The 15050-nt window shown below is 43.3% G+C and overlaps 1 protein-coding gene across 1 annotated transcript in view; it reads right to left on the bottom strand.

The window, feature by feature from the left end:
* Nucleotides 1–10560, bottom strand: part of LOC134205447 (serine/threonine-protein kinase Smg1-like) — a 96857-nt gene extending 86297 nt beyond the window's left edge. Inside the window, 5 exon segments of the mRNA XM_062680690.1 lie at nt 6772–7184; nt 7187–7838; nt 7905–9347; nt 9438–10327; nt 10392–10560. Coding sequence (XP_062536674.1) covers nt 6772–7184; nt 7187–7838; nt 7905–9347; nt 9438–10277 — 3348 coding nt within the window. The 5' untranslated portion in view covers nt 10278–10327; nt 10392–10560.
* Between the last annotated feature and the right edge of the window lie 4490 nt (nt 10561–15050).

Below are 15050 nucleotides of genomic sequence, written 5' to 3'. Positions count from 1 at the left end.
TTTCGTCAATGAGATCGTCGAAAGCCGCTACAATCAACAAAATGCCTTCAAAAAATATTGGCAAAGAATGCGTGGCATGCAAAGAACGCTGTTCGACTCTATCGCATTGCAAACGGTTCCAGGAGCTTGGCTACGATTCCAGATGGGCGGTAGTGCGAGAGTTTAGAATATGTCGAAAGTGCCTACGGAGGCATAACGGCCCATGCAAACAGAAAAACGTGTGTATGGTACCAACGGATGTACCTACCTGCACCATCCACCTCTTCACGACGAGGGTAGACAACCGTCAACGAACTCCTCCGCGCTTGCACTATCCCAACACGTTCAAGAGAATTAAGGTACTAACACCAACTGTAACGTACATCAGGGGCAGTCCGAAACCCTCTTCAGATTTGTACCAGTTTTCATTCGTAGTCAGTCAAAGACGGTGCGCACCTTTGCCTTCATCGACGACGGCTCCGAATTAACAGCAATGGAGCAAAGCCTGGCGGATGAATTAGGAGTTCAAGGTCCTACAAGTTCGCTTTGTCTGCGATGGACTGGAGGCACGAACAGAACAGAAAACTATTCTCAAAAGGTCAGCTTCCAGATTTCTAGTGTCACAAATCCCAGCAAAAAGTTCAATCTCTGCGAGATACATACTGTGAAAAGCCTACAACTTCGTCCACAGACGTTGCAAATGGCCGAGTTAGAGAAAAGGTTCCAACATCTGGAAGGATTGCCGGTTGAATCTTATCGGGAAGTCAGTCCACGTCTCCTAATTGGATTAGATTACGCAAGCTTGGGCAACGTGAAAAAATGCCGTGAAGGAAAGCTAAACGAGCCAATAGCGGTAAAACAACGCCTAGGGTGGAGTGTGTATGGATGCTGTTCTACGACAAGAAATGACGTCGGTCATACTAACCATCACTGCGTCCAAATATGTGAATGTGAAGTCAGATCAAATGAAGAGTTGCACGAGGCCATGAAGCAGTATTTCTCGCTTGAAAGCCTCGGCATTAGCAAGCCTTTTAAGCTGATGCTGTCCACCGATGACCAGAAAGCGAAAGAATTGCTGCAAACGTTAACTAAACGCGCGAACGGACGATACGAGTCCGGTCTTTTATGGCGATACGACAATGTAAGACTCCCGGAAAGCAGATCGATGGCTCTAAGACGCTGGCAATGTCTTGAACGACGAATGCAAAAGAACTCTGATTTTGCACAGGCGCTAGAAGCGAAAGTCAATGAATATGTGGCCAAAAAATACGTCAGAAAACTCACCGAGAAGGAGATGGCACTTACGCGCAATCGTGTGTGGCACCTTCCGATGTTCGCAGTAGTTAATCCTAACAAACCCAATAAAATCAGACTGGTGTGGGATGCGGCAGCCACCTCTCATGGAGTGTCTTTGAATTCAGTACTCCTAAAAGGGCCTGACATGCTGACCTCTCTTCTTTCGGTCCTAGTACGGTTCCGTGAGTTTCGTGTAGCGGTGTCGGGAGACATCAGACAAATGTACCATCAAGTGCTGATTAGAGAAGCGAATCAGCACTGCCTACGTTTTCTTTAGAAGGAAAAAGATTCTGACATAGCTCCCAGCACATACGTCATGCAGGTGATGTCTTTCGGGGCATGTTGCTCCCCAAACACAAATCAATATGAGCAAGAATATCCGGATGCGGTTGAAGCTATCGTCCATCAGCACTACGTGGACGACATGCTGATCAGTTCCGAAACGGAGGAGGAAGTTGTTCAGCTGGCCGCAGACGTAAAAATGATTCACCAAGCAGCAGGCTTCGAGATGCGAAACTGGGTATCCAACTCACCAGCGGTATCTGCCGCACTCGGAGGGAGAGAAATCGAGGTAAAAAACTTGAGCATCGGAGAGACAGAGATTACTGAGAAGGTGCTCGGAATGTGGTGGGATACTACGGCGGACTGCTTCACATATAAACTGTCTTCACGCCACAATGCTGAACTGCTGTCTGGTTGCAAACGACCGACAAAGCGTGAAGTATTAAGAACCCTGATGATGGTCTTTGACCCAATTGGATTAATCAGTCATTTCCTAATGTTTCTTCGAAGTCTACTGCAGGAGATCTGGCGAGCCTCCGTGGATTGGGACGAGGAGATCCACGATTCCCATTATGAGAAATGGCTACTGTGGCTGAAGGTTCTTCCTCGGGTATCGGATATCAAGATTCCTCGCTGCTACCGGAACCTGACATCTATAGGAGAAGCTACTGTCGTACAAATGCATACTTTCGTTGATGCTAGCGAAAATGGTTTTGCAGCTGTGGTATATCTACGCTTTCAAGAGGGAGACAACGTGGACATTGCATTAGCCGGAGCAAAACAAGAGTCGCGCCTCTAAAATTTCTGTCAATACCACGCTCTGAACTTCAAGCTGCTGTTATTGGAGTAAGATTGGCAGACATAATCTTGAAATCTCTTTCAATTATGATTCATAAGCGCGTTTTCTGGACAGGGATGTTATGTGCTGGCTACACTCAGATCATCGCCGCTACAGTCAGTATGTTGGAGTGCGGGTCAGCGAAATTTTAGAAACAACGGAACTACGGAAATGGCGATGGGTTCCGACAAAATTAAACTCGGCGGACGACGGGACCAAGTGGAAAAGCATGCCCGATCTAAGTTCGAGGAGTCGCTGGTTCCGTGGACCTGATTTTCTAAAACATCCTGAGGAGAAATGGCCAGCAAATACGCACTCTATTGCTGTAATCAACACAGAGCTTCGTTCACATCTACACCTCCACTTTCAGGTTCACGAACCGATTATCGTAGTTAACAAATTCAGCCAGTGGTTTCCTTTGCTGAGGACTACGGCATACGTCTTCAGAGCCATCAAGAATATGCGAGAGAAAATACGGAATACTCCTAAAGCATACGGACCACTTACTCGTAGTGAGCTAATCACAGCTGAATGTTATCTGTTCCAAGTAGCCCAAAGAAGTATCTACGGAGAAGAGATAGCCGTCCTGTCTGCAACTTCTTCTGATCTTCGAAGACAACCAGAAAAGCAACTACCTAAAAGCAGTCCTCTATTTCGTCTCTGCCCCTTCGTCGACGAAAGAGGAATCTTGAGGATTCGTGGGAGAACCAATGCTTGCCAATACATCGACAGAAACACCGCCAATCCTATTATTCTTCCTCGTGAACACGGCATCACCAAGCTCGTTGTGCTAGATGTCCACCGTAGATTCCTTCATCAGAACCATGAGATCGTTATAAATGAACTGAAGCAACGATACTACATCCCAAGAGTAAAAGCCGTTTACAAATCGATCCGGAATAACTGCCAAGTTTGCAAGAACGAAAGAGCTCGTCCGCAACCACCGCTAATGGCTGACTTGCCACCGTCACGTCTCGCAGCCTACAGTCGGCCGTTCAGCCACATGGGGGTGGATTATTTCGGGCCAATGATGGTATCCGTTGGCCGTCGAGTGGAGAAACGCTGGGGGGTCCTGGCGACATGTCTTACCGTACGTGCCATACACTTGGAAATAGCACACTCACTTACAACTGACTCGTGTATTATGGCCCTACGCAACGTGATAAATAGAAGAGGCATACCTTTTGCCATCTATAGCGATCGGGGCACAAACTTCGTGGGAGCCAACAAAGAACTGTTGAAGGCCATTGAAGAATTGAACCAAAACGCAATCGTCGCAGCATTCACTTCACCGCACACAACATGGAGCTTTAACCCACCCCTATCTCCACATATGGGCGGAGCTTGGGAGAGGCTGATTCGTATAGTCAAGCAAAACTTAGGAAGAATCCAAACAAGTCGTTTTCCATCAGATGAGGCCTTGCGGAGTGCTCTGATAGAGGTGGAGTACATTGTGAATTCTAGACCTTTGACAGATATCCCTCTCGACGATGACTCGTCTCCCGTGCTGACTCCCAACCACTTCATCATGGGATCATCAAGTGGAGCTCTTCCGTGGACAAGCTTCGATGACAACCCTGATCAACTGAAGCAGTATTGGCGCATATCCCAGAGCATGGCGAATCAATTCTGGAGGCAATGGCTGCACGACTACCTTCCATCATTAACCCGTAGAGCGAAATGGTTCGCGAGAGTGAAGCCTGTTGAAGTCAACGACATCGTTGTTATAGCTGACTCAAAGTTTCCACGCAACTACTGGCCAAAGGGAAGAGTGATTGCCACCAAGGTAGCTGCGGACGGTCAGGTTCGATGGGCTACGGTGCAAACTTCCACTGGGATATACGAGCGACCATCAGTTAAGCTCGCAGTGCTTGACGTTGGCGTTGCAGAAAATACACTTCAGATGAATCTTCGGCGTATTGATGGGGGGAGTGTTAAATGCGCAACGTCAACTAGCGATCTCACTACGCCCCTGGTCTAATCAATCGCAGATTTCAGCCACACCTAACGACTAACAAGAGGACTGCCTAACGCTTGGCTACACCCAATGACTGCGAAGAGGATTGAACAATGCTCGGGCTGCTGAACTGTCACCATCGAGAGAATGAGTTGGGGAATTAGAAAGTTAGATCAGTTGAATCCATGTGTGAATCGTTTTTGCTATCGAGCAATTTATTTCTTGAATTCTAGATTTTTTTCGTTTACTTGTAGTTCCCACTACTACTGGGTATGAATTATTAAACTAATGTGCTACAAATTGAATTAATTACCCAAATTTACCTAAAATAGGACAGACGACTAAACTAGAGCATAGAGAAAAATAACCTGAATTTCTTTATCTTATATATACATAAAATAAGAGGTAACTGAAATATCTATATCTAGCCTAACTAAGAATACTTGGACTAATCAAACCAATTAAAAACAGAAAGGTGTCTACGGTTCCATTTCGAAATCGAAGGTTGTGATTGGAATTATATTGTTGTGTGATACGAAGAGCTACTACAGTAAGTGACATCGTGCTGTTTAATACATTTATAAATCTAAAAGTAATCACACTATTCTAGGAAATTGTAAGTCTTACAATAAAGTCTTCACAACCTCTAGAAGCGTACTTCTATCGCCAACAGATGTAGTCCTACGTCAAAAACCCGAAGTTGAAAGACGGGCTTGACGTTGGGCCGAGGGAGGAGAACGATTGAGAACGTGAACGATACCAGACGTGTTTACGGGAGGAAAAAGAGTTGTCGTTAAATTTTCTAAAACGAAAGCTGGAGTTTGGTGAATCGCTAGTGAAAACCACGGGGAGATCGACGAAGTCCCGGAAAGATGGGCCAATTGTGTGTGCGTCTAAGAAAAATTGCGCATATTGAACACCAGTGATTTTGGACAGCCATCTGGGGCGAAGAAGAAGGGCATGTGCCAGTCGACCGAAGTCGACCCAGTCCGGCCCGTCTTCAGGCTTGCCAAATCCATCTCCCGGAGGTCCGGAGAGACTGATCTCATCGCCCGATCGTAGCAAGATTTGCCCCCCCCCCCCTTGGCACCGTCCTCGAGAAGTTAGCCACGTGGTACGCATTACCCTCGAGCAAACGTATCCATCCGGATTTCGGCGGAAGTATCATCGTGTCCAACCAGTCAAGACCGAGTACCGGAACGTATTCTCGCTCGGAAGCACCTAAAAGTGAATCAGCGATCCCTCTAGCCCCGGTGTCGACCCAAGCCTGCCCAGTACGAGGCTGTCCATTTGAGTCTCGCTGGGCCGCAAAGCCGACCGGTACCATACGCTGGCAACGTACCCCTGACATTCCCGAAGAACTCTGTTGCATAACCCCGAAGCAACGTCAGTGCTTGGTGAAGCCTCCCAGCCCCGATATAGCCCGAGTCATCGAAGGTATGTACGGACAAGATTTCGTACTTTCATCATGTGGCGTATATCAAGCATGCCACTATGGGCCCCAACTCAACAATCGGCCGCAACAGCAATACTAACCTAACATGTTCTTCAATAAAAAAAAAAGTAAAATGTATCTCAAGCTTTTCTTATTTGTTCATAAGGTGCATGACTGTCCAGTGGTCCATTAAGGTCTTCCTCTGTCCGCTTAGTGGTGTTCTAGTTTGTCCCCTCGAGCTGGTTAAACGTCGACCCTGAAAATTAGAGGTGAGCTAGTTTGGGGCGTGAGGACGTCCACTGCCAAGACGTTTGGACGTCACAGACAGTTACATGGTTTAAAAAAAATAAGCTGCTCTAGGAAAAACTTTCCAAAATCACCATTTCTACTGTCGTTCCGGATTATCCGAAAGGCCATCTGGTGGTCACCTATGGCCATAGATGAGTGAGAACTGCGAATTAACTCCAAGGTTATTGTTCGAAAGGGTTTAGAAAAAAAGGCGCTGCTCTAGGACAAACTTTCCAAAATGACAATTTTTACGAACGTTCCGGATTATAAGGAAGGCCGTCTGGTGGCCACATACGGTTATAGCAGAATAATAACTGTGGAATATCTCCAAAATCATCATCAGAAATGGTTTAGAAAAAATTGCGCTGCTCTAGTACGAACTTCACAAAATGACCATTTCTACGGACGTTTCGGATTACCCAGATGACCGTCTGGTGGCCACCTGCGGTCATAGCATAGTAAGAATTGTCTATGGTTTAGTCATTTTCGCATGTTTTAAACGTGTCTTAAGAAAACCATTTGTTAACACTTCCCTGGGCGTTCAAAATTGGACATTAATTAAATTTTATCATATGAGTCAGATTGACCAAATGCAGACAAAATAATAATTTCTACTATTATATTCGTATTTCGAAACTAGAGCCCCGTCACCCAGGATTACAAAAAAAAACATTGTTACATAGAGCATTTACTCACCAGTTTAGACGTCAAAGGATACAATGGAATCGTTACTCTCGGTGTCTCGCTATTTTCTTCACTGACCATAAAATCATACAGCTCGGGTAGGCGATTCGTAAAAATCAACGTCAAAATGATTTGGTCAGCAATGAAATCTCGAATGTGTCGATCCATGTTCGCCGACTCAGGATCTGCGAGAATATTCAGAAATCCTTCGGTTGCCGTCTCACGGTGACCTGCTGCTTCTTCTGCTGTCATCTTAATCCACTGATACTTCCGTCCGGTCACTTTTTTCGCCCAGACATACACACCGTACAAGGCATCACTTTCCCAGCTTCGTAACAGTGCCCACACGAGCGACATCAGCGTATGCTCGAAGATGAGATCATTCACTTTGTTGGCCTGGACCAACTCTTTAAGTACAGCTTCGAATAGCGGATAACCAATTCCGGTTCCATACAGTGCAACGCTACCAAATCAACAGCCGTGCGAATGCGATTGAACCATTCAGCGCAGGTGGGTGCATTGACACGGAAGAAAGTTCTGGCAGGTTTCTCCGGATTCGGGAGGGCGAATGCTGTCCCTTCTGCTGCGTTATAGATTGCTTTTTCGAGCGATTCCAAGAAGCCAAGTAAAATCCTTGCATGACGTTGGTTTGCCATAGAAACCATTAAATCTTTCACAGGTGCGCGTTCTTTCAAGGACAGAACTCGCGCATCTTCTTTGATGATCGATTCAATCTTCAGGAAAGTCTCCTGAGGCTTTCCGAGAGGCGTTCGCAGTTTATTGTTGACGCAAAAATGGGCAGCCTCCCATTGAACCCATGGCACAAGGCACCGTAGATCAGTCAGCGCCATTTGACCATACGCATAGTTCTTCTCTCTGCTTACAAACCACGATTTGGTGAAAACTTCTTTCAGGAAATCATCGATGCCTTCGGTATCTCGGTGGAATCCGATTTTCTCAACGAATGCTCGGAAATACTGCGATCGCAAATCGCCCGTGTTCTCGGTGCTCACATACCAGTTCTGTAGCTCGTAAATCTCCTGACTACGTCTGTGGTTGTTTCCGGTGAATTGGCTGACCTAAAATGTATTATAAAAATGATAAAATGGAAATGATTACAATTGACATGTCATAAAAGCACATACCTGTTTCAACGAGTACCGCAATGGCAGTTTCCCAAGAATGTACGAAAATCGATCTCGAATCTCCGCATTGACCGAGCACATGTGGACGCAGCATATTTCAGCGATGCCTTGGAAGATGGCAGCCGCCAGTTGTTTGTAGGAAGTTGCCAGGTCCAAACATTCGGCGCATTTGAGCAACAGGGTCTTATTTGTGCGCATGCTGATGTCGCAAATGCTCTGCATAATGGCCGAAAAGCTTCGATTTTCCAAAAGGACGTCAAAGTATTGGGACGACTGGGCGATAACTGCATGACACCAGTCCAGCAGTAATTCCAGATGATGTATGGCGTTGTCCTTTGGGAGAGCTTGCTCCAGGAATTCGATGATTATGCGAAAGTGCTCGGCTGTAGGACTCGACGACGAGGCAGAGCATGCATCCAAGGCTAGATGATTGAACGAATCCACCAAGGAATAATTCTTGCAACGCAGCAGCGCACTCGACGATATGAAGTTGTTGTTTTTTAGGCAATGCTGATATGCAACCCTTAGGATGGCATAGTGCAGATTTGGATAGCTGTTCCAGAGATTAGTGTCCAGCAGGTGCAGCTTGTCCAGAAGAACCACAAGAATGCTCGGCTGCAGGGTCCACATCACGAGAATTGAACTATTGGCGATTGCCAGCGTCGATAGTGTCAATAGGTTGAAATTAATGTCGAACTGAGCACGAGCCCGATCCGCCGAGCCGATTAACGTTGCTTTGTTTTGCACTGCGTGCATTGCTTGGTCAAGATCTTCAAGGATAAACTTGTATGCTCTTTGAAGTATATCCACATTTTTGATTGCCAAAATGCGGTGATACAGTTTAAGCAAACCCTCTTGAATCTCACGCGCTTGATGGTAACGAAGTTTAACAAAAGCTGACTTTGGATCCCACAGTAGGTTCAAAAAATCTGGCGACAAGCTTCCTGCATTGTACTCAGCGTACTTGAGTAGTAGCAACAAGAGACTAGAAATCTGACTTTTGTTCATGTACTCCACGTTTTTAGTTTCCATACTAATTACGGCGAACACCTCATCAATTCCTACCGTAGTTACACATGACTCAAGCATCAGCAGGATAATTAAGCTTTCATTGACCGGCAGCAATACTTCCTCGAGGCACCGCTCATTGGCAACAACTTTACTCCCTTTAACCACCAGATCGAAGCTGCTGTCCAAAATATCTTTTTCAACGGTTTGCAGTAACGAATCGGGTGTACAAAACAAACACTTGATAACGGTGTTGAATGCATCCAGTAAGGAGCTGAATGCAATCGCCGATGACAGGAAATGTGCCTCTTCGTTTGCTGGATCACAACCTTCCAGATCCTCGCAGCAGACACCGATATCTTCGATGAACTGACCCAACATGTTGAGTGTAAACTTCATATCTTCATACCAGAAATGTTTGAAGGACAAAAGGACCTAAAATGATAAAACATTCGAATATTGATACAACATGCAAATGTAGTCAGGCGAAGAAATCAATACCTACTGCAAAAAGTCTAGCCTTACCTTGGTGCAATGTTTCTTCACTTCCGACGATTGATCCACCTCCAAGTGCCACCCAACTACGATGTCCACCACATCATTGAAGTGTGGTTTGAAGCTATTTGGATACGTGTTGCAAAGGTCTCCGACAATTTCAACAATGGCCACAAACGTTTCCACTCCATCGGCAGCTTCCAAATAATCCTTAAGCAAATCCATAAGTTTACCGGCCAAGTCTTTTAGCTCCCCGCCAGCATCGAGAGCAACGGTCTTCTTCAGAGCTCTCAGCATTGCACGCTTAAGTTTCTTTGAATACTTGTAATATTTGGCAATCCAAGCACGATACACGTTGAAGTCGTTCCGCGCCACGTACCCCATCATTCCGAACACATCGGCCACGGCTTCCACACAGTCTCGCGGTCCATTCTCCAGCACCGACATTATACCATCGGCCAAAATATCGAACGATTTCCGCACATAGGAGGTATTGCAAGGCTCCAGTACCACAACCCCCAGCTTTGAGCACAGATCCAGGCAAAGCTTCACGTCCGTCTCCTGGCAGAGCCGCCGAAGCAGCTTGGATATACGCATGTCCTCCGGTAGATTAGCCTGTAGTTGCTTGCTCATTTCCTGGGAATTAAACCCCATCGCCAGTGCATCACCGTACTGTTTTTGATTATCTTTCCGCTTCGTAATGGTGCGAGAGTTTTGATATCGCTTTCCACCACCACGTCCTCCTCCAGCAATTCCACCACAGTCATTCCTCTCCCCGGCGTATTCTCGCTTATACTTGTTTTCCATGGCAGCATCCTGATAGCAATCACTAGCACCTGCCTTCCTATCCGAACCATGAATTTCATCCATCGTGCGACTGGAATATTGGTTTTCTACTCCGCTATCATACCCAGGAATTCCTGCAATCAAAACAATGAGTGCTGAGTGCAATAAAAATAAAAATCACTCTAAAATTTTGCTCACATCGACCAATAAACAGTTTTACTATTTAACAAACTTGTTCTTGACTCAATTCACTTTTCTTCTAGATAAAAACTGTTAGATTTAAGCTCTGCAATCTCAGCAAATTACAAATTAAAAACTCCCACTTGCGAAATTTCCGTATCTAAACTCGACAAAAAGACACGCGCGAACTGACTGGCTGACGGATGGACAGATGTTTACAATTTTACACGCAAATGTTTCGTTGTGTTCGTGACATGCGTCCTTCCGTGATACACTGTAAAATAAAAACAGGTAAATTTTGCTTTATTAACTCGAAATATGTACCCCGAGAAAAAACATCGTTTCAAAAAATTAGAATGGATTTTAAAATTTTGGGATTTTAACTGTTCGGATTCAAACCAGGTTTTTGAGCAGTCAGCCCAAAGCATCCCTAATAAAAAATCCCAAAAGAATTACAATAGAAATTATTGTAACAGTACGCTGAAATTATAAGGAATGAATCGCCTACTTTGAGCGTGCTTACAGCGGCACACTTGGATACGCAAACGTATCCATTGTGTTTGACCCTTAAGAGTTAACTTTTGGAAATCAGTAATGGCGAAAGGCATCTTATGTTTAATATCTCGAAAATAAGCACCTTAATCGAAAAAATATTTGGTAGGCGTAGTAGCGGACACTTTCCGACATTACTGGTACCAAATAGTTTTTCGTGAAAAGTATAGATAGTAGAATTTATAGATAGTAGAATCTATAGATGAGCGAAAGCATGGCTGAGTCGATTTTTTTGCCCGTGCACACGCGCATGGTTTCTTCTCCTCTTACCACTTGGTCCGTCTGTTAATCGTCGGAAGATATTCTTTCAACCATCTTTTCTATAGTTGGTTCGCCAGTTGTTGCGAACGCTTGTAGGCATTGCGCAGTGCGAATGCTGTTCCAGCGCTCTCATCAACCACCAAGTCCGCACACGTGATCGATACCCGAAGGAAGTGGTTCGGTAGGTTCACTTCCTCGTCCGCTTCCTGCGGCATGTACGTCAACGGTCGCGTGTTGATCATATCTTCTGATTCTGCTAGGGTTGTCTGCAAGACTTCGTCCGACAACGTTCGCCAATCATCCAGTGCTTTCATCGCTTCTTTCACGGATCTCACCATCCGTTCCCAAATACCGCCCATATGTGGTGCAGATGGCGGATTGAAATGCCTTGCAGTCGTTGCATGTCCTACTTTCTCTGCACATTCGCCAAAAAATCTCTTCATTTCATTTGCAGCACCTTTGAAACATGTCGCATTGTCAGAAAAAATCTCTCCGGGAACACCTCGCCCGTAGCTGAACCTCCTGATTGCCATCAGACATGATTGTGTAGACAAGCTTGCGGCAATTTTTAGGTGAATAGCACGTATGGCAAGACAAGTGCACATTGCCACCCGGATAAAAGTGTACCATAGGCTCAACAGTGTAAACAATTGAATAACCATGCGCTCTACGGTATACAATAGGATATACAGTTTCTTGATGGTTGTCCATATTGCATCAACACCGTGGATATAATACGTCAACTTATAGTTCTCTAATGTAACAATACTTCCAATTGTTTTTAGAACATTTAGTGCATAAATTTTAATCATTGATAACTTCTGAAAATTTTGTTCAAATTGCATATAAGCCATATAAGCCATATAATACCCTGTCCACGGATGATGGGGTCAACGTTGATAAGTCAAGTGTCTGCATATTGTTAAAATTTTGAAATAATTTGTTCTTTTATAGTACACATTGCTAGTATTATTAGTACTCACCACATTACCGTTAGACGAAAACGAGATGAATTTAATTGCATCCGAGTAAGGTTACACAGTACTGAAGTACGTATTTTAATCCCGGTAACATTTCCATTTAACAGAAACGCGTCGAGTATTTTTTGCCAATATAGAGAAAATAATTAAACACTTGATATATCATACCTCCTTGCAAATACTTAGAGAAGGTGTCGCATGATCTAACAACATTTTCTTGAGTATATGCTGCGGAGGTTCCGGCAGGGTCTAGTACCAGTCTTAACTAACAAAATACTAACACAAAAGACTGGGAAGCAAACGATCATCCATTGCACCAATTGTAGTTCATAGTTCAGTATACAGTAAGTAGTGAAAGTAGATACTGTAGATTTACTAATTTTGCATTATATATGGTGATTGTATCCGTTATTTCTTCTCAGTAATCTTTGTTATTTTACTCTTACTTTCACTGCATGGATCAACGTATAAACAAACCTGTTTCGCTCTTCATTTTTTCGGGTTAGGAAAAAAAATAATAAATACTCCAATGTAAAGAAAGATTGAAGGACATAGGAGACGTGCTAAGTGTATTCTGAAAGACAATTAAAATTAGTTGACTACCTTATAACACAGTAAATGACCGATAGGAAATGAACTCATGATCAGCGCTAGACGGTAAAACAAGAGATAGAGTCACGTTTAACTGAGACCTTAGTCACCTATGTGCATGAGAATAGACCATATGATGCTTTCATCCACTATCCTTTTATCTACATGACTAATAGTTTGACCACCTAAGGTCGTGAGGAGGATCAATCAATGTCTTTTTAAGCCCATCATCAAATGGAAGCTCACGAAATGGTTTGAAATTTTTACTGACTGTATCTAGTTCCGAGACAATGATGATGCTATGCAAGGCCGTCATAAGTCCACAAAGATAGTATCAGGCGTTTTCTTGGAACATGGTTCTTCAAAATATGTAGTTGTTAAAATAGCAGGCTCAAATTTTTGATGATTGGTGAACGGTTCTGAACTGTGGCCCATTTTGGCTTTTCGATTCAGTTTCGACTGCTTTCACTAGATAATTTTCAAAACTTTGGACGATTATTGATATTCATCAAATTGTAATACGATATTTTAGTTTCAAAATACGTTTTCATTAAAGGTGTTTACTTGAAATATAGTCAGCAATTCAAATTTAACGAGATGTATCGCAATTCCTATACCATATACACATCAACATAATTGTATTAACACTGACTCGCGATTGAAAATTAAGATTTTGAACAAACTTTTAAAGCTTCTTTTTGTTTGATGGGGACATTACTTAAACGCTATTGATGAGAAAACTACTTCGAAACAATACCACTCACACTGAATACTCCGAACAATATTGAAAGAGACTTTTTATAAGAACTGTTTAGATCAGGCCTTAACAGCAGACTGTAATGACGAATAGACTGATCATTTAGGAGTAAGGATTTGTAAGGGTTACCTTGCTGGACAACTAAAATTTGTAACATCAGACAACTCTAACTGGAAGAATACAGATATCAACACGATATACTAACAAACACATTTGTTTAACCGCCTAAATACAAGGGAAGCTCTTTGTGATTTATAATTGGAATCAAAGTTAATACATATAATCAAATATTATAACCGACATCTCTCCACAGCTTTAATATTCATCATAAAAATATCCCCAACCTGCCCATACTCCTAAGGCAGTGATATACTAGAAGTATATCCCGCAAAACTTAAAACCCCCATGGGTAAAGATGTTGTGAAGCCTTATCCTTTAGTCCCTGGTGTATCATGGAGGATATGAATTTCAAATTCACATCGGTGACTTGGCCCCCGGCCCCCTTATACATCAATAAAATAAAATAAAATAAAAAATTGCATATAAGCCATATAATAATATTTATCCAATTGTAGCAAATATGCATTATCTTCTATATACATAAAAATGAATTTCTGTCTGTCTGACCCTTATAGACTCGGAAAATACTGAACCGATCGGACTGAAATTTCGCACAGAGGGTTTTTTTGGGCCGGGGAAGGTTTTTAAGATGTTTCAAGATCCCTCCCCACTCTGGAAGGGGTGGCTCCTATACAAATGAGTCACAGCTTTCTGCAAAACTCGAGAATTAATTAGAGAATAAATCAATTTTAGGCGAAACGAAGTTCGTCGGGTCTGCTAGTTTTTCTTAAAATTTCATTGTTGAACGGTAAAACCGTCATAATTAAGAAATCCAATATCGTATTGTTTTACTATAAAAATACAATTCATATTATTTATTTGATCAGACTAAGGCCGAAGTGGCCTGTGCGGTATATAAGAGTCTTCTCCATTCGGCTCGGTCCATGGCTACACGTCGCCAACCACGCAGTCTACGGAGGGTCCGCAAGTCATCTTCCACCTGATCGATCCACCTTGCCCGCTGCGCACCTCGCCTTCTTGTGCCCGTCGGATCGTTGTCGAGAACCATTTTCACCGGGTTACTGTCCGACATTCTGGCTACGTGCCCGGCCCATCGCAGTCGTCCGATTTTCGCGGTGTGAACGATGGATGGTTTTGTTTTACTATAAAAATACAATTCAATCTAATGTAATTTGAACGGTTTTCTTCGGATATTTCAACAATATATTTACGATACACTCTATTGTTTGACAAAAGAAAGTGTATGAAAAAATCTCAAATTTTGTATAGTTACGATACTTAACAACCCGTACGTTCTAATACGAAAACTTCATTTACAATTTAATGAATGGTTCATAACAATGCATTCTAATGTATTTCTATTATTTCATCTACAATAAAATCTATTGTAAATTTATTGTATTGTTTTTCTATAATATTTTTTATTCGGGCACCCACCTTTTCTTCTTCCTTTGT

The sequence above is a fragment of the Armigeres subalbatus genome, chromosome 1 (genome assembly GCF_024139115.2).
Source record: "Armigeres subalbatus isolate Guangzhou_Male chromosome 1, GZ_Asu_2, whole genome shotgun sequence".
Lineage (NCBI taxonomy): Eukaryota > Metazoa > Arthropoda > Insecta > Diptera > Culicidae > Armigeres > Armigeres subalbatus.
Note: the sequence above shows the minus strand (reverse complement) of the source record. Positions and strands in the feature narration are given on the sequence as shown.